Here is a 19,372-nt window from a genome sequence, read left to right as displayed (position 1 = left end):
GAACATCTAACCACCGCCCCATGACATTCAACGGCATTACCATCGCCGAATCCCCCAACATCCTGGGGGTCACTGTTGACCAGCAGCTTAACTGGACCAGCCACATAAATACTGTGGCTACAAGGTCAGAGGCTGGGTATTCTGTGGCGAGTGTCTCACCTCCTGACTCCCCAAAGCCTTTCCACCACCTACAAGGCACAAGTCAGGAGTGTGATGGAATACTCTCCACTTGCCTGGATGAGTACAGCTCCAGCAACACTCAAAGAAACTTGACACCATCCAGGACAAAGCAGCACACTTGATTGGCACCCCATCCACCACCTTAAACATTCACTCCCTCCACCACTGGCGCACCGTGGTTGCAGTGTGTACCATCTACAAGATGCACTGCAGCAACTCGCCAAGGCTTTTTCGGCAGCACCTCCCAAACCCACGACCTCTACCACTTAGGACAAGGGCAGCAGGCGCATGGGAACACCACCACCTCCAAGTTCCCCTCCAAGTCACACACCACCTTGACTTGGAAATATATCGCCATTTCTTCATCGTCGCTGGGTCAAAATCCTGGAACCTCCCTAACGGCACTGTGGGAGTACCTTCACCACACGGACTGCAGTGGTTCAAGAAGGTGGCTAACCACCACCACCTCGAGGGCAATTAGGGATGGGTAATAAAAGCTGGCCTTGCCAGCGATGCCCACATCCCAGGAACGAATAAATAAAAAAATAGGTCATTGGCTGCTTATAAATATACTGGATAAAGGTTGTGAATCAAGGCCCATTTCAATTGCTGGATGGAAATTGGAGTAAAACCAATTACTACTTTTCATTAGAAACCTTAAAAGCATCCTCAAGCTTGATGTTTCATACTCATTCAGGCACCATTGCTTTTAACACCACTGCAAAAAAACATTCAGTAGTGGCAACGATGTAAATATCACTGAAGTAAGTAACCTATAATAAATACCCACTGTGCAAGAGAATTTCCCCTCAGTTCATAATTAATAATCAAATAATTGAAACAGGAATGTCCAATGTAATCGGAACTGCTGAATTGAAATTAAATTGAGCCTTTGATCCGGCTTTATTTTCAATATTAATTTTAGGTAAGCCATGCAAGAAAAAATGACACATTGCAGTTTTCGTATAATAGCCTGCAAACTATTAAACCTCTGCTTACAAAAGTGCTGCAATTGTTTGTTTGCTGCAAAGGTTTTTGTTTCTATTGGCCACAATTGTACAAGGTTTAACATGTCATCCAATTAAAAGACCGATTCGAATCTCTAGTCTGAGCAGAGTTAGTCGATCTCAACCAAGGCAACACTGGGATGCTTCAATTAGTTTAAGTATCTCTCATCTGGGAAAGGGTTTACAGTGTGTGTGAATGCACGAAGTGTTGTAAACAAGGTAAGTGAGCTGCAGACCCCTGCCAAATTAGTTTAAACCCTCCCAACAGCACTCGCAAACCTCCCCGCGAGGATATTGGTTCCGGCCCTGTTGAGGTGCAACCCGTCTGGCCTGTACAAGTCCCACCACCCCCAGAACCGGTCCTAATGCCCCAGGAATCTAAAGCCCTTCCTCCTGCACCATCTCCAGCCATCCATTCATCTGCTCTATCCTCCTATTTCTATATTCACTCGTGCGTGGCACCGGGAGTAATCCAGAGATTACTACCTTTTGAGGTCCTGCTTTTTAATCTCTTTGCTAGCTCCCTGAAATCTGCCTGCAGGAACTCGTTCCTCTTTTTCTACCTATGTCGTTGGTACTGATATGGATCACAACCTCTGGCTGCTCAGCCTCCCGCCTCAATGTTCTGCAGCCACTCAGTGACATCCTTGATCCTGGCACCAGGGAACATACCATCCTGGAGTCACGTCTGCGGCTGCAGAAACGCCTGTCTGCTCCTCTAACTACCGAATCCCCTACCACTATTGCTTTCCCACTCTTCTTCCTCCTCCCTCTTTCCCACCCCCCACCGTACAGCTGAGCCATCCATGGTGCCGCAGACTTGGCTCTGGCTATACTCCCCAGAGGAACCATCGCGCTCACCAGTACTCCGAACCAAATACTGGTTGGAGAGCGAGATGCACTCCTGCACTACCTGCCTGAAGGTCCTCTTCTGTCTGATGGTTACCCATTCCCCCTCTGCCTGCACACTCAATCTGCAAGGTGACCACCTCCTGAAACGTGCTATCCACGAAGCTCTCAGCCTCAAGGATGCACTGCAGTGACGCCAGCTGTTGCTCAAGCTCCTCCAGCTGATGATACCTCCTGCACATGTGGTTGTCTAGGACACGGGAAGCGTCCTGGAGTCCCCACATGGCACAGGATGTGCATTCCACGGGACTGAGCTGTCCTGCCATGCCTTTACTTAATAGGCTATTAACTAGAAACACTTACCAGCTACTCACCAATCGGCTCCTTCCCTGGTTGTAATGCCACGTTAGCTGTTTTGCAGTTGTTGTTTTTCAATGGAGGTACTACCGCTGATTGGGCCTCCCGCTCGATTTCTAACCAGAGAAAGTGCAGACCAATCAGCAGGGGTGACTCATTTGGCTGTAAACAAACAAACAGTATAAAAAGACCAGTCCTAGTGTGAGCAAGCACTGAGTGCGAGTCAGCAGAGAGTGCTGAGAGTTTGGGTAAGTGGGGTGTTAGGTGCTCTTTTCAAACTTTAACTCTGTGGGTTGTAGTTAATAAGGCCTTTCTGGTGCAGAGTGACTGTTGGTAAACCATTTAACTGGTGTAATTAGAGGGATTGATTTAATTTAAATCCAATTAATTAAAGGGGATACTAGCATCTAAAATCGGGCAGAGGGTGTCCATAACTAACAATAAAAAATTTAATTAATTACATAGAATGGAGCAGGTGATGTTACTGTTGCGAGATGTGGGAGCCGGTGGACCCCATTCAGGCTCACGGTGATTACGTCTGTGACAAGTGTCTGCTGCTACAGGAACTCCAGCTCTGTGTTGATGAGCTGGAGTCTGAGCTTCAGACACTGCGACACATCAGGGAGGGGGAGAAGTACCTGGACTCTGTGTTTCAGGAGGTGGTCACACCTATGAAGTTAATTAATTCAGATGTAGCCCATGGTCAGGGACAGGATGGTGTGACTATGAGTGAGGCAGGTACGGGGATCCAGGAGGTAGTGTTGGAGGAGCCGCAGCCCTTGCTCTTGTCCAACAGGTTCGAGGTTCTTACTCCCTGTGGGGACGGGAGCAGGGACTGCAGGGTGGATGAGCAACCTGGCCACAGCACCGTGGAATGGGGGGCCATTCAAGAGGGGGGAGTAAATAGAAATGTTGTAGTGGTAGGGGATAGTATTATTAGGGGGATAGATAGAGTTCCCTGCAGCCGAGAGCGAGAGTCCCGAAGGCTGTGTTGCCTACCCAGTGCCAGGGTTAAGGACATCTCCTCTGGGCTGGAAAGAAACTTGCAGTGGGAGGGGGTGGATCCAGTTGTCGTGGTCCATGTTGGTACAAACGACGTAGATAGGACTAGAAAGCCGGTTCTGTTAAAGGAGTATGAGCAGCTAGGGGTCAAATTAAAAAACAGAACCTCAAGGGTAATAATTACCTGAGCCACGAGCGAATTTGGCTAGGACAAATAAAATTAGAGAGTTAAATGCGTGGCTCAAAGACTGGTGTGGGAGAAATGGGTTTTGCTTCCTGGGACACTGGCACCAGTACTGGGGCAGGAGGGAGCTGTTCCGTTGGGACGGGCTTCACTTGGCCAGTGCTGGGGCTAGAGTCCTGGCGGATCATATAACTAGGGCTGTAGAGAGGGCTTTAAACTAACTAGTGGGGGGGAGGTTCCTAGAGAGCAAATAATAAAAATGACAACAGAGAAGGTCACAGACTTAGGTAGCAGTGGGGAAATTAAAAACCAGAGCGTGTCAGGAAGGGGCAGAAGGTATGGAGTAAAAGGTAAAGTAATAAAAAGGGCAAAAGCAGGAACTAAGTGTCACAAAACATATTTGAAAGTTCTCTATCTGAATGCACGTAGCATTCGTAACAAAATAGACGAGTTAATGGCACAAATAACTACATATGGGTATGATCTTGTGGCCATTACAGAAACATGGCTGCAGGGTGACAATGCCTGGGAATTAAACATACCAGGTTATTTAACGATCAGGAAGGGCAGGCAGGAAGGAAGGGGAGGTGGGGTGGCTATGTTAATAAAGGAAGGAATCACTGTAATACAGAGAAATGATATTGGGTCAAAAGATCAGGATAATGAAACAGTTTGGGTGGAGATAAGGAATAATAAGGGGGGAAAAAAACACTAGTGGGCGTAGTCTATAGGCCTCCGAACAGTTGCAACTCTGTTGGACGGAGTATCAATCAGGAAATAGTTGAGGCTTGTAATAAGGGAACATCTATAATTATGGGGGATTTTAACTATCATATTAATTGGACAAATCAAATTGGGCAGGGCTGCCTTGAGGAGGAGTTCATTGAGTGTATTAGGGATGGGTTTCTTGAGCAGTATGTAACTGAACTGACCAGGGGGCAAGCAACCTTAGATCTGGTCCTGTGTAACGAGACAGGATTAATTAAAAATGTCCTAGTAAAGGATCCCCTTGGAATGAGTGACCATAACATGGTTGAATTCCATATTCAATTAGAGGGTGAGAAGGTTGGATCTCAAACAAGCGTGCTAAGCTTGAATAAAGGAGGCTATGAAGGTATGAGAGTGGAATTGAGTAGAGTGGATTGGGAAAATAGATTAAAGGGTAAGACGATACATGATCAGTGGTGTACATTTAAGGAGTTATTTTACAACTTCCAAAAAAAAAATATTCCACTGAGAAGAAAAGGGTGTAAAAGAAAAGACAGCCATCCGTGGCTAAGTAAAGAAATTAAGGATAGTATTCGACTAAAAACAAGGGCATATAAGGTAGCCACATCTAGTGGGAGGATAGAGGATTGGGAAAACTTTAAAAGACAGCAAAAAATAACAAAAAGATTGATTAAGAAAGGGAAGCTCGATTATGAAAGTAAATTAGCAAAAAATATAGAAACAGATAGAAAGAGTTTTTATAGTTATATAAAAAGAAAAAGGGTGGCTAAAGTAAATGTTGGTCCCTTAGAGGATGAGACCGGGAAATTAATGGTGGGAAATATGGAGATGGCAAAAACACTGAATATTTTGTATCCGTCTTTACAGTAGAGGACACGAAGAATATCCCAACACTGGACAAACAGGGGGCTATGGGGGGGAGGAGCTAAACACGATCAAAATCACTAAGGAAGTGGTACTCGGTAAAATAATGGGACTCGAGGCAGATAAATCACCTGGACCTCATGGCTTACATCCTAGGGTCTTGAGGGAAGTGGCGGTAGGGATTGTGGATGCATTAGTAATTTTCCAATACTCCCTGGACTCAGCAAAGGTCCCGGCAGATTGGAAAACTGCTAATGTAACACCCTTATTTAAAAAGGGCAGCAGACAGAAGGCTGGAAACTATAGACCGGTTAGCCTAACATCTGTGGTAGGTAAAATTTTGGCGTCCATTATTAAGGAGACAGTAACAGGACATTTGGATAATCATAATTTAATAGGACAAAGTCAGCATGGTTTTATGAAGGGGAAGTCATGTTTGACAAATTTGCTGGAGTTCTTTGAGGAAGTAACATATAGGGTGGATAAAGGTGAACCAGTGGACGTAGTGTATTTAGACTTCCAAAAGGCATTTGACAAGGTGCCACACAAAAGATTATTGCTTAAGATAAAAAATCACAGGATTGGGGGTAATATTCTGGCATGGATAGAGGATTGGCTATCTAACAGAAGGCAGAGAGTTGGGATAAATGGTTCATTCTCAGACTGGCAATCAGTGACTAGTGGTGTTCCGCAGGGGTCAGTGCTGGGTCCCCAACTCTTTACAATCTATATTAACGATTTGGAGGAGGGGACCGAGTGTAACTTATCAAAGTTTGCAGATGATACTAAGATGGGAGGGAAAGTAGTGAGTGAGGAGGACATCAAAAACCTGCAAAGGGACATAGACAGGCTAAGTAAGTGGGCAGAGATTTGGCAGATGGAATACAATACTGGAAAGTGTGAGGTTATGCACTTTGGCAGGAAAAATCGTAGAGCAAGTTATTATCTTAATGGCAAGAAACTGGAAAGTACTGAAGTACAAAGGGATCTGGGGGTCCTGGTGCATGAAACGCAAAAGGTTAGTATGCAGGTGCAGCAAGTGATTAAGAAGGCCAATGGAATGTTGGCTTTTATTGCTAGGGGGATAGAATATAAAAATAGGGAGGTATTGCTTCAGTTGTACATGGTATTGGTGAGACCGCACCTGGAATACTGCATACAGTTTTGGTGTCCATACTTAAGAAAAGACATACTTGCTCTCGAGTCAGTACAAAGAAGGTTCACTCGGTTAATCCCGGGGATGAGGCAGGAGATTTAGAGGGGATTTGAGGAGGAACTTTTTCACCCAGAGGGTGGTTGGAATGTGGAACTCAATGCCTAAAAGGGTGGTAGAGGCAGGAACCCTCACAACATTCAAGAAGCATTTGGATGAGCACTTGAAATGCCATTGCATACAAGGCTATGGACCAAATGCTGGAAAATGGGATTAGACTGGACAGGGATGGATGGGCGGTGCAGACACGATGGGCCGAAGGGCCTCTTTCTGTGCTGTAAAACTCTATGACTCTGTGACTCTATGATGAGGGGATGGACATATGAGAAGAGGTTGAGTAGATTGGGACTCTACTCATTGGAGTTCAGAAGAATGAGAGGCGATCTTATTGAAACGTATAAGATTGTGAAGGGGTTGGATCGGGTGGATGCGGGGAGGATGTTCCCGATGATGGGTGAAACTAGAACTAGGGGGCATAGTCTTAGAATAAGGGGCTGCTCTTTCAAAACTGAGATGAGGAGGAACTACTTCACTAAGAGGGTGGTAGGTCCATGGAATATGCTGCCCCAAAAAGCTGTAGAAGCTACATCATTACATAAATTTAAAACAGAAATAGACAGTTTCCTAGAAGAAAAGGGAATTAAGGGTTATGGGGAGCGGGCAGGAATTTGGACATGAGTCTAGGTTCGGATCGGTCATGGCCCTGTGGGTAGCGGAGCGGGCCCAGGGGCCGTGTAGCCTGATCCTTCTCCTATTTCGTGTGTCTAATTCTGTTAGATTCAGGAGATGGTTCTGTGATAGTAGATTGGCGGTTAGGATCAGATCAGCCATGATCTTATTGAATGGCGGAGCAGGCTCAAGGGGCCGATTGGCCTACTCCTGCTCCTAGTTCTTATGTTCTTATACTCTGCCTCCTCACTGCTGCCGCTGATTGGTCTGCACTTTCTCTGGGCCTCCCGCTCGATTTATACTCTGCCTCCTTGCTGCCGCCGCTGCTCCAGTCATACCAAAATTTGGTGCGAGCCCAAAAGTTACCAAATTGAATTTTACAACTTATCGCAGCACTTATACTCACGACCTCTGGGTTACTAGTCCAGTACCGTAACCATTTACACCATCATGTCAGCTGGCCGGTGGACGATGTGCACTGAAGTTACTGGACAGGGTAATGGGGCAAGTATGTGTATGTACTGTACAAGACAAGATGTAGGAAAGTACAAGACTGGCAAAAATCATTACAATACATCTATGGTAATTGGCAAAAGAGCCAGAGGCGAGATGAGAATTTTTTTTTTAACGCAGCGAGATGTTATGATCTGGAATGCACTGCACTGCCTGAAAGGCTGGTGGAAGCAGATTCAATAATAACTTTCAAAAGGGAATTTGATGTATACTTGAAGAAAAATTTATAGGGCTGTGGGGAAAAGGCTGGGAATGTGACTAATTAGATAGCTCTGTCAGAGAGCCGGCACAGGCCGTCCCTTGGCTGGGCGTGTGGCGGGTCCCCGTCCCCCGGCTGGGCGTGTGGCGGGCCCCCGGCTGGGCGTGTGGCGGGCCCCCGGCCCTGGGCGTGTGGCGGGCCCCCGGCCCTGGGCGTGTGGCGGGCCCCCGGCCCTGGGCGTGTGGCGGGCCCCCGGCCCTGGGCGTGTGGCGGGCCCCCGGCCCTGGGCGTGTGGCGGGCCCCCGGCCCTGGGCGTGTGGCGGGCCCCCGGCCCTGGGCGTGTGGCGGGCCCCCGGCCCCGGGCGTGTGGCGGGCCCCCGCCCCCGGGCGTGTGGCGGGCCCCCGCCCCCGGGCTGGGCGTGTGGCGGGCCCCCGCCCCCGGGCTGGGCGTGTGGCGGGCCCCCGCCCCCGGGCTGGGCGTGTGGCGGGCCCCCGCCCCCGGGCTGGGCGTGTGGCGGGCCCCCGCCCCCGGGCTGGGCGTGTGGCGGGCCCCCGCCCCCGGGCTGGGCGTGTGGCGGGCCCCCGCCCCCGGGCTGGCCGAGTGGCGGGGTTTGTGCTGCACTTTGGTGAATTAGTGCATTCCTTGGAGCAGGGGCTGCTCCGAGGAATTTCCTCGCAAAACGTGAAGGGTGACACTGTCTGCTGCTGTTTATAAATAAAGGTTTTAGGTAAAGTGGCAGCATGTCTGTGTTAGGAACAGGGCTTGGTGTCTGCCCAAACAGTGAGGCTAGTAGCATTCCATCTTCATGCCTCAATAACTCTCCATAAGGAAATTGTAGAAAGCACTAACCCATGATCCCATCTCCAAGTGAGCTCTCTCTGCAATCTGTGAATGTTACTATGGGTTAGAGCAGGATTATTTCTGACATCGTGGAATAAATGGATTACATGGTTTTTGAAGTCTACATTATTAATACAAAGTCTTTAGGCGTGAAGACATTGTAAATAAGATGCAGTCATTGTTTTCAGTTGTGCCAAATTTATTACTAAGCCATGCTTTAAAGATGCAACTAAAAATAAATGTTAAATATATAACTGTCAGTTAGAATCAAGATAGGCGCCTGTTATTTACAGTCCAGGATGGACATGTCATGTGTGAGCTGCATGCAGAAGCCAGTTTAAAAAAAAAAAAAAAAAATATATATATATAAAAATGAAATCATTTTGCTCCAATAAGGTTAGAGGTGCTTGCTCCTGCAGAAATATTTCTTTTTCTTCCTTCCCCCGCTGCAGCCAATATCCTAACCATTGGATCCAGGATTGGCCAATTGCCACATATAGCCTTTTAGAAGCTCTGAAGAATCTCCGTCCAGCTGCTTTTTGAAGTGGTTTGCTAATGCAAATTTTAAAATAACTCAATGTAAGCAAACGTTGCTGTATGTCTACCCAGCATGGCACTAAGTGCTGGCAGGCCAGTCCAAGCTCAGTACTTTGTGTTATTTCCATGTCTCCGTTTGCCCATGCCCACTGGTACAAACTCCATTCAAGTACACCATCAAAGGAACAGGAGCAGGCCATTCAGCCCCTCAAGCCTGTTCTGCTATTCAATTAAATAATATTTGTACTGTACCTCCAGTCCATTTACCTGCTTTTATTCCATATTCCTTGATACCATTATCTGACGAATGTCTATCAATCTATGCCTTGAAAATTTCAACTGACCCAGCATCTACAGCCTTTTGAGGAAGTGAGTTACAGATTTCCACTAGCTTTGGTGGGGGAAAAAAAAAGTGCTTCCAGATTTCACTGCTCTTATTCTGATCATCATCCCTCAACCATCTAAACTCAAGGAAATACAAGCCAAATTTATGCAACCTGTCCTCATAATTTAACCCTTTAAGCCCTGTTGAATCTGCGCTGTACCCCTTCCAAAGCCATCGACCTGAAACGTCAATTCTTGCTCTCGCCGCGCATGCTGACTGATCTGCTGAGTGTTTCCATTTTTGTTTTTAGTACATCTTATGGGGTCTGACCAAGGCTATGTACAACTAAAGCAAAACTTCCTCACTTGAATTCTAATCCCCTTGACATAAAAATCCAACATTTCATTAGCCTTTTTGATTTGTTTTTTGTACCTGTGCATCACTTTTTAGTGATTTGTACATGGACGCCTAAACCCCTTTGGTCCTCCATAGCTCCTAGTCTCTCACCATTTAATTTTTTTTTCTGATTTTATCTTTCTCAAATCCAACACAGATGATCTCGCAACCCCACATTGAACTCGATCTGCCATGGTTTTGTCCACTCACGTCGTCTGACTGTGTCCCTTTTGTAACTTGCTCCTTCCATTCACACAATTTACTGTGCCATCTAACTTGGTGTCATCTGCAAACTTGGATATACAGCTCTCTATTCCTTCATCCAAGCCAATATATATGGGGAAAAGCTGAGGCCCAAGTACAGATGCCTGGGGAACACTACTTCCCACATCCTGCCAATCAGAGAACAAACTCTTTATGCCTACTCTGTCTCCTACCTCAAATAATACCAACCCATATCACAAGGTTATCTGCAATTCCATGGGCTCTCATTTTTTGCTACTAATCTCTTGTGCACAGCCTTATCAAATGCCTCTGGTAGTCTATATAGGCAACATCCACGGACACTCCCCTATCCACCATGCTAGTGACCTCAAACATTTGAAAAGAAATGACCCACCCATCACAAAAGTGCAGAATTTTTCTGACCGTAGTTCTGTTTTGTAAGACTTTCTACTCCTTATCTGATTTATTGACTCTGCAAAAGACTCGGTTTCTGTGTCCTGAAGAACTGGACAGAAGAGAGTGGTTCCTGACATTAGTGATCCAGTATATGGACCAGAAGATGTTGTAGCTGCTTCCAGGTTCCTACCAAGATTTACAAAAAAAAAACACTAAATCATGTTAAAAGAATCTTGAAGTTTTAATCTGGAAATACTGTTCTTCTCAACTGTATCTGGTTGACTATCCTTCCCTTGCAGCAGATCTTGTATACCCAAATTTTTGACATTCTTCTCCCAAATATATGACAAAATAGGACCAAAATGCTTTAATGTGGTTAAAGCAATTTAAGAAGATTGGGAAGGTGTACTCAATACAGATAAAAATGCTATGGAATATTGGATCGACATTGTGGAAACCATTGTAGTTTTTTAACCTCCTATTCCATTATTTTAGGTGACATTCATGGACAGTACACAGACCTCCTGAGGTTGTTTGAATATGGAGGGTTTCCACCTGAAGCAAACTACTTGTTCTTGGGAGACTATGTAGATCGAGGGAAACAGTCTCTGGAGACCATTTGTCTCCTACTAGCGTACAAGATCAAATACCCAGAAAACTTCTTCCTTTTGCGGGGAAATCATGAGTGCGCCAGCATCAATCGCATCTATGGCTTCTACGATGAATGTGAGTACCCAGCTACTGTTTCTTTAGTGTTTAATTTGTTGAGTGGCATTATTGGCATATTGTATGATATTTTCAATGGGCAAGTAGCCATGTTAAAATAAATTAGTGTTTGTATCTAGAATTGTGTGTAACGTAATCTGCAGCTTTAACATCCAAACACCATGTCTGACTGGGGGAATAGCTTAAAATAAAACATTGAAAAAATTGCAGCGTTCCAGCCTGAAAATAAACAAATTATATTTTTTTAAACAAGCTTTATGATATACCGTGAGTTCTGTTGCTCTGTGATTGCAAGGCACTAATCTAAGTGCATCTGATGTAAAACAGGAAGAAATAAACTTGGACAGTTTTATCCAAACTCGACTTGATTTATATTTCTTGACATTTACTGTTTATTAATAAAAAGGTATAAACTGCATTTATTGTGTTGCTCAGATTTGGGGCATCTGGTACTGTCACCAGCTGCCCACATACAGGAAACTTTGATATCCGGCACCGACGGGACTGAGCTGTTGCCGTCCCATCAAAACTGCCGGACAAACCAGCAGTAATGTTAAAACATACGGAGCTTTTGAGCTCAAAAGCTCCGTATCTAGCAACAAACCCTGTTGCACAGCTTCTAAACAGTCGGCCGTAGCTTGCAAGCGTCTTTGTAGCTAAGCAACAGCTTTAGCTAGACCTTGCAGAGCCTGACTGGTGGAAAAAAAGCAACGAAAAGAAAAAAAACTTACTGAACTGACTCCTGAATTTCGCCGGTGGATCGAGCATTCCGGACAGTTAACCTCCAGATAAACCAAAGTTTCCTGTACTCTGTTACCCAACCAACATCAGAATGGACGAGTGGTTAAGGTGTTGGACTTGAGACCCAGTGGATATGTTTGTGTGCGTTCAAACCCCACTCCTGGTACAAGTTTAGTTTAGAGCGAGATTGGTCTCGATGCATTTAAGAGGAGGCTAGATAAGCATGAGGGAAAAGGGAATAGAGGTTTATGCTGATAGACTTAGATGAGGAAAGACGGGAGGAGGCTCGAGTGGAGCATAAACGCTGGCATGGACTGGTTGAGCCGAATGGCCTGTTTCTGTGCCGTATATCCTGTGTAATCATGGTGTGGGGGCTTGGTGGACCAGCTGGTCTTTTGCTACCCGTCAATTTTGTCTGTACATGGGAATTGTAACTTTAGTATTGTATATCTAACATTCCTTCACTTGTATTGGAGGGAAAAACATCTAAATTAAAAAGCTGAAGGGAAATCCAAAAATTGAATGTGTGCTACTGGAAATGTTTAAATTTTTAACATTAAAATGATGTGTTCTGGTAACTTTTGAGCATTTTTACACTTCACAATTTTTTGTTTTTAAAATAAAAATCGAAGTGATGCTTGGATATTCAACAGATCAACCAGGTTATTTGAACAGTCTCTCCCACGTCCAAACCACCCCCACTCTCTAGTTCAGAGATACACCAATGTTTCCGCTAATTTTTGGGGGGCTGCGCAGCCCATTCACATTACCGCGCATGCACGGTTATTGCCATTAGAACGCCGTTGAGCGGCCTGCACGGGAGCTGCAGATCAGCCGCACAGCTAAAGCAGAACATTGTACACGACCCCTTCCAGCCCACCTAAATCCCTACCCTCTCCCCAGAGATGCTCTCATTCCAACCCTCCCAGTTCATGCTAGCATTCTTCTCCATCTCCCGGTTATATTCACTCTCCCACTTCTCCATCTCCTGGTTATATTCACCCTGACACTCTCTTCCATCTCCCGGTTATGTTCACTCTGACACTCTTCTCCATCTCCCAGTTATATTCACCCTGACACTCTTCTCCATCTTCTGGTTATATTCACCCTGACACTCTTCTCCATCTCCCGGTTATATTCACCCTGACACTCTTCTCCATCTCCCGGTTATATTCACCCTGACACACCCTTCTCCATCTCCCGGTTATATTCACTCTGGCACTCTTCTCCATCTCCCGGTTATATTCACCCTGACACTCTTCTCCATCTCCCAGTTATATTCACTCTGGCACTCTTCTCCATTTCCTGGTTATATTCACCCTGACACTCTTCTCCATCTCCCAGTTATATTCACTCTGGCACTCTTCTCCATCTCCCGGTTATATTCACCCTGGCACTCTTCTCCATCTCCCGGTTATATTCACTCTGACACTCTTCTCCATCTTCCGGTTATATTCACCCTGACGCTCTTCTCCATCTCCCGGTTATATTCACCCTGACACTCTTCTCCATCTCCCGGTTATATTCACCCTGACACACTCTTCTCCATCTCCCGGTTATGTTCACTCTGACACCCTTCTCCATCTCCCGGTTATATTCACTCTGGCACTCTTCTCCATCTCCCGGTTATATTCACCCTGACACTCTTCTCCATCTTCCGGTTATATTCACCCTGACGCTCTTCTCCATCTCCCGGTTATATTCACCCTGACACTCTTCTCCATCTCCCGGTTATATTCACCCTGACACACTCTTCTCCATCTCCCGGTTATGTTCACTCTGACACCCTTCTCCATCTCCCGGTTATATTCACTCTGGCACTCTTCTCCATCTCCCGGTTATATTCACCCTGACACTCTTCTCCATCTCCCAGTTATATTCACTCTGGCACTCTTCTCCATCTCCCGGTTATATTCACTCTGACACCCTTCTCCATCTCCCGGTTATATTCACTCTGGCACTCTTCTCCATCTCCCGGTTATATTCACCCTGACACACTCTTCTCCATCTCCCGGTTATGTTCACTCTGACACTCTTCTCCATCTCCCGGTTATATTCACTCTGGCACTCTTCTCCATCTCCCGGTTATATTCACCCTGACACTCTTCTCCATCTCCCAGTTATATTCACTCTGGCACTCTTCTCCATTTCCTGGTTATATTCACCCTGACACTCTTCTCCATCTCCCGGTTATATTCACCCTGACACTCTTCTCCATCTCCCGGTTATATTCACCCTGACACTCTTCTCCATCTCCCGGTTATATTCACCCTGACACTCTTCTCCATTTCCCGGTTATATTCACCCTGACACTCTTCTCCATTTCCCGGTTATATTCACCCTGACACTCTTCTCCATTTCCCAGTTATATTCACCCTGACACTCTTCTCCATCTCCCGGTTATATTCAACCTGACACTCTTCTCTATCTCCTGGTTATATTCACTCTGACACTCTTCTCCATTTCCCGGTTATATTCACCCTGACGCTCTTCTCCATTTCCCGGTTATATTCACCCTGACACTCTTCTCCATCTCCCGGTTATATTCAACCTGACACTCTTCTCTATCTCCTGGTTATATTCACTCTGACACTCTTCTGCCAGCCCCTCAATGGAATCTGGCACTCTTGTTTTCCAATCCAGTTCAGCTGGTACTCTTCCACCTGTCTCATTCTAGCCTGCACTATCATTCCACTGCCACTCTATTCCTCCCTGACCCTATTCCCTTAATTCAAGCTGCACTTTTCCCTTTTTTCCCCTCACCACACAACCCAACTAATCCTGACTTCTTTCTTCAGCCCACACTCCGAAGCACTGCTCCATATTTCTGTCCCCTTCCCTTCTCCCCCTTCAATATCGTCCACTTCAGCCCTTCCTCTCCCTTCGGTGCCATCCTTTCCTCAGTGCCACTCCTACCCGAGTGCTGCTGTGAAGTGATTCTGTTCATGGGATACTGTTGGTAATAGTAATTCTCAATACAATATGCAGCAGCAGGAATCGCCACAGCCAGACTTGGGTAGGAGCTCAATGGGAAATTGATCCGAGTTGATTTTGTCCACCTACACTGATTCATGGACCCTGCCCCCAGCCCTGAAACACTGACTGTGATGGTTGGTATTACACATCTGAGATCTATCTTTCTACTTTAAAAGAAGAAACTAGTTTTTGGTTTATGAAGCCGTTCAGTTTTCTTTTTGATCTGACGCCATGGATGAATGCTAATCCTTGGTTAGCTAGTTTGTGAGCTGTGCACATTTCACACTTTCAGTAGACTACGTGCATTAGGTCATTAGATTACCGTTTTAAGACCTTGACCTATTTGTGAACTCTGGTATTCTGCATCGCTCTTCTGATGTCAGTGACCTAGAATGTCATGGGGAGAGTGAGTAGCCAGATGGCCGGCTCCCAGGTCTCTGCTGATGGTGCTGTGTAACCAGCTGCTCTGGGATGCAATCGAGTGCCTTGGAATTGCCTGCTCCTTCCCAGCCCTTCCAGTGGGAAAGGACAAGGTTCTGCTCACCACCAATAGATAACTCTCCGTATTAGGAAGGATGGAGTGGGTGTAATGGGGTAATTGATCATTATGACCATGACTAGGTACAAACAATATAAATGAATCCCTCAGGTGGGTGTCTCTTGTGCCTCTTTTGATCTGAAGGATACTTGAATATATAATGCACTTCAAAAGTTGGAATTGTTTGATTATAGATCCAACTCAACTTCTGAAACATAGTATAAATATAGCAGGTGGTACCAATGTTAGTCTTTTTAGTTTTGAATGTGAAAACTCCTGGATTATGTTGATTTTTTGTGATTGTACTGCCACTTAGAGTGTCCAATGTTGGCAGACAAAAAAAATGAATGGTTTCACCCAGTCATTTCAATATTGTGGGACTCGGTGACTCAAAAAAACCCTTCGGGCTGGATTTTACTTACCAAGACAAGTTGGGGGCATGACTGCTGCCTTCCAGGTTCTAGTCCTGCTCCCAGCGATGTCTGACGAACAGACGCTATTTTGCCCTGATTGGCCTTGTTAAGTCCGCCCTGCGGGCTTGCCGGTCAATTAAGGGAAAGCCGGTGTCCCATGACGTCAGTTGATGACGCTTCATCTGCCGGTTTTCTTAAAGGCATCTTGTTTGACAGATGAATTGTCAGTGTTTGACAGCATTGAGGTGCTGTCAAACACTGACAATCACTGTACACAGGTGAGCCCTTTCACCTAGCCTCTCCAATTACTCTCTCCTTAGAATAAAACAGATGGCAGCTGAGATTGCAGAAGCCATCTGTCACTTCTCCCGATGAGATGGGGCTACACAAACACTTCACAGCTTGTCACCTGCAGAAACATCTAATCACATTAAAAATTACTTTCCCAACATTTCCTTACCTCTGATCTCCCATTGCATGCTTCACACCACTTCTGCAGCTGTCATCCAAACACCAACATAACAGACCTATAGCACACCTTACTTACCTTGACAGGGTTCCTCAACGTCTGGAAGCCCGCAGCAGCAGTCAAAAAATTGGAAAAAGCCTCTTAACTGCCTGATAACAACTACCTGTTAACAGGCAGTTAAGTGGCTATAATCCTCTTCCTGCCACTAGGAGTCGTGTCCCTGCACAAATCGGGAACCCGACTCCTGGGAAGATATGTTTGAGGCGGGTTCGGGACCCGCTCCCATTCTCTTTGACTTTCCCAGCAGTCCCACCTCCTCAGGGCTGGTGAAATCCAGTCCTTAAAGTTCCGCTCCACCAGAAACATAGAAGATAGGAGCAGGAGTAGGCCATTCGGCCCCTCGAGCCTGTTCCGCCGGTGGGGCATGGGTTGTAGGCTAGAAGACGTTACCTCAAAACTTGAGGCGACTGAGGAACAGAGTTCCGGCAGTCGAGTCTTGCAGTGTAGTCCAGCAGAACAGCATAATCCCAATGACGGAGAAATCCAGGACTCCAGGCTATTCAAATATAAGGAGTATAGAATCTTGCAGCACAGAAGGTGGCCATTTGGCCTGCTGTGCTCTTTGGAAAAAGCTATCTGATTTAGTCTCGCATCCCAGCTTTTTCCCCCATAACCTTGCAAATTAGTTCTCCAAGTACATGTCCAATTGCCTCTTGAAAGTTCCTATGGAATCTGATTCCACCACACTTTCAGGTAGTGCGTTCCAGATCTTAACAACCCTCTGAAGAAATTTCTCCTCGTTTCCCCTCTAGTTCTTTTGCCAATTATTTTAAATCTATGACCTCAGGTTACCGACCTGCTTGGCAGAGGAAATAGGTTCTCCCTACTTCCTCTATCAAAACCTCTCGTAATTCTGAATGCCTCTGTTAGGTCTTGTCTTAACCTTTGCTCTAAGGAGAACAATCCCAGCTTCTCCAGTCTCTCCACATAACTGAATTCCCTTATCCCTGGTATTATCATGGTAAACCTCCTCTGTACCCTCCTGAGGGCCTTGACATCCTTCCTAAAGTGTGGTGCTCAGAATTGGACACAATACTCCAGCTGAGGCCTAACCAGTGATTTATAAAGGTTTAGCATGACTTCCTTGTTTTTGTACTCAACGCCCCTATTTACAAAGCTAAGTATCCCATATGCTTTCTTACTTGCCTTATCAACTTGCCCTGGCATCTTCAAGGATTTGTGAATATGCACCCACCCCCGGTCCCTCTTGCATCCTCCCTCAAAATAGTACCATTTAGATTATACTGGCTCTCCATGTTGTTTCTCTCAAAATATTCACTTCACGCTTATCTGCATTAAATTGTGTCTGCCCATTTCACCAGCCTGTCTACATCCTCCTGAAGTCTGCCTCTGTTCACTATTCACTACGTTGTCAAGTTTTGTATCATCTGCAAACTTAGATTGTACTCCCTATATCCAAGTCTAGGTCATTTATATATAACGAGAAAAGCATCCGTTCACCACTACTCTCTGCCTCCTATCCCTTAGCCAATTTTGTACCCAAGTTACTGCTGTCCCTTTAATGCCATGTGCTTTTATTTTCCGAATAAATCTGTTAAGTGGTACTTGATCAAATGCCTTTAAAAGTTCATATATACAACCTCAACCCTTTCCGTTACTTCATCAAAGAACTCAATCAGGTTAGTCAGACACTATTTGCCTTTAACAAATCCCTGCTGGCTAATTGTTATTAATTACATAGAATATACAGCACTGAACCAGGCCATTCAGCCCAATTAGTCGATGCCAGCATTATTGCTCCACTCGAGCCTCCTCCCATCCTTCTTCTATCAGCAGAACCCTCTATCCCCTTCTCCCTCATATATGCTTATCTAGCCTCCCCTTAAATGCATCTATACTATTCTCAACCACTCGCTGTGGTAGCAAGTTCCACATTCTCACCAGCCACTGGGTTAAGAAGTTTCTTCTGAATTCCCTATTTGATTTCTTAGTGACTATCTTATATTGATGGCCTCGAGTTTAGCTCTTCCCCACAAGTGGAAACACTTTCTCTGTGTCTACTCTATAAAAAACCTTTCATAATTTTAAAGACCTCTATTGGGTTACCCCTCCGCCTTCTCTTTTCAAGAGAAAAGAGACCCAGCCTGTTTATTCTTTCCTGATGGGTATAACCTCCCATTTCTGGTATCATCCTTGTAAATCTTTTTTTGCACCCTCTCCAGTGCCTCTTTATCCTTTTTATAATCTGGCGACCAGAGCTGCGCACGGTACTCGAAGTGTGGTCTAACCAGGGTTCGATACAAGTTTAGCAGAATTTCTCCTTCAATTCTGTCCCTCTAGAAGTAAACCCTAGTGCCTGGTTTGCTTTTTTATGCCCTTATTAACCTGCGTCACTACTTTTTAGTAATTTGTGTATTTGTACTCCCAGATCCCTTTGCTCCTCTACCCCATTTAGATTCTTATTTTCCAAGTAATATGTGACTTCCTTATTTTTCTTGCCAAACACGTGCTTCTCAAATGAGAATTAATTTTGTCCTTGGCAATGGTCTCGAGTAGCTTTGTTGTTGTAGTAGGATGTTTTTCGCTATCTGCATGAGCAGAAACGCCCTATTAAAATCAAACGGGCAGTAAGAACAGAATTCCCGAGAGTTGCTGCCAATCTGAGAGTTCTAATACTTCTAGGTCTCGACTCCAGTTGAAATAGGCCGACACCACCTCGGAACAGTGCACCGATGTTAAAACCCATAATACAAACACACTGATTTCATACTTTTACTTCAGTATTTACTTATTCTAATTAAGATCTGCGCTCTAATTGTTTCCCACTGACTGAATATATAAAAGTCATTGGGGGAAAAATTCAGTTGTTTGCGCCTCCCGTTAGTGCCTTAAGAGGGTGCCAAGTAACTAGCGCCCGGGCGCAGCTATGTTTGCGCCGCTCGTGAAATTAACTAGACATTTTTCGGCGGCGCTAAACACTACTGCCACGATCTCCTGCACCG

The 19,372-nt window shown here is 45.5% G+C and overlaps 1 protein-coding gene across 3 annotated transcripts in view; it reads left to right on the top strand.

Annotated features, from left to right (window-relative positions):
• LOC147113036 (serine/threonine-protein phosphatase PP1-beta catalytic subunit) overlaps window positions 1-19,372 on the top strand; it is a 123,883-nt gene that overhangs the window by 79,737 nt on the left and 24,774 nt on the right. For all 3 annotated transcript variants that reach the window (XR_015079618.1, XM_085997906.1, XM_085997905.1), the window contains exon 3: window positions 10,982-11,212. Coding sequence is in view for 2 of the 3 variants with exons in the window: in XM_085997906.1 (XP_085854032.1) it covers window positions 10,982-11,212 (231 nt within the window). In the remaining variant the exon portion in view is untranslated. The remainder of the gene's footprint in view (window positions 1-10,981; window positions 11,213-19,372) is intronic.

The sequence above is a fragment of the Somniosus microcephalus genome, chromosome 9, assembly GCF_052327205.1.
Source record: "Somniosus microcephalus isolate GS21.2 chromosome 9, FLI_Smic_1.0, whole genome shotgun sequence".
Classification (NCBI taxonomy): Eukaryota; Metazoa; Chordata; class Chondrichthyes; order Squaliformes; family Somniosidae; genus Somniosus; species Somniosus microcephalus.
Note: the sequence above shows the minus strand (reverse complement) of the source record. Positions and strands in the feature narration are given on the sequence as shown.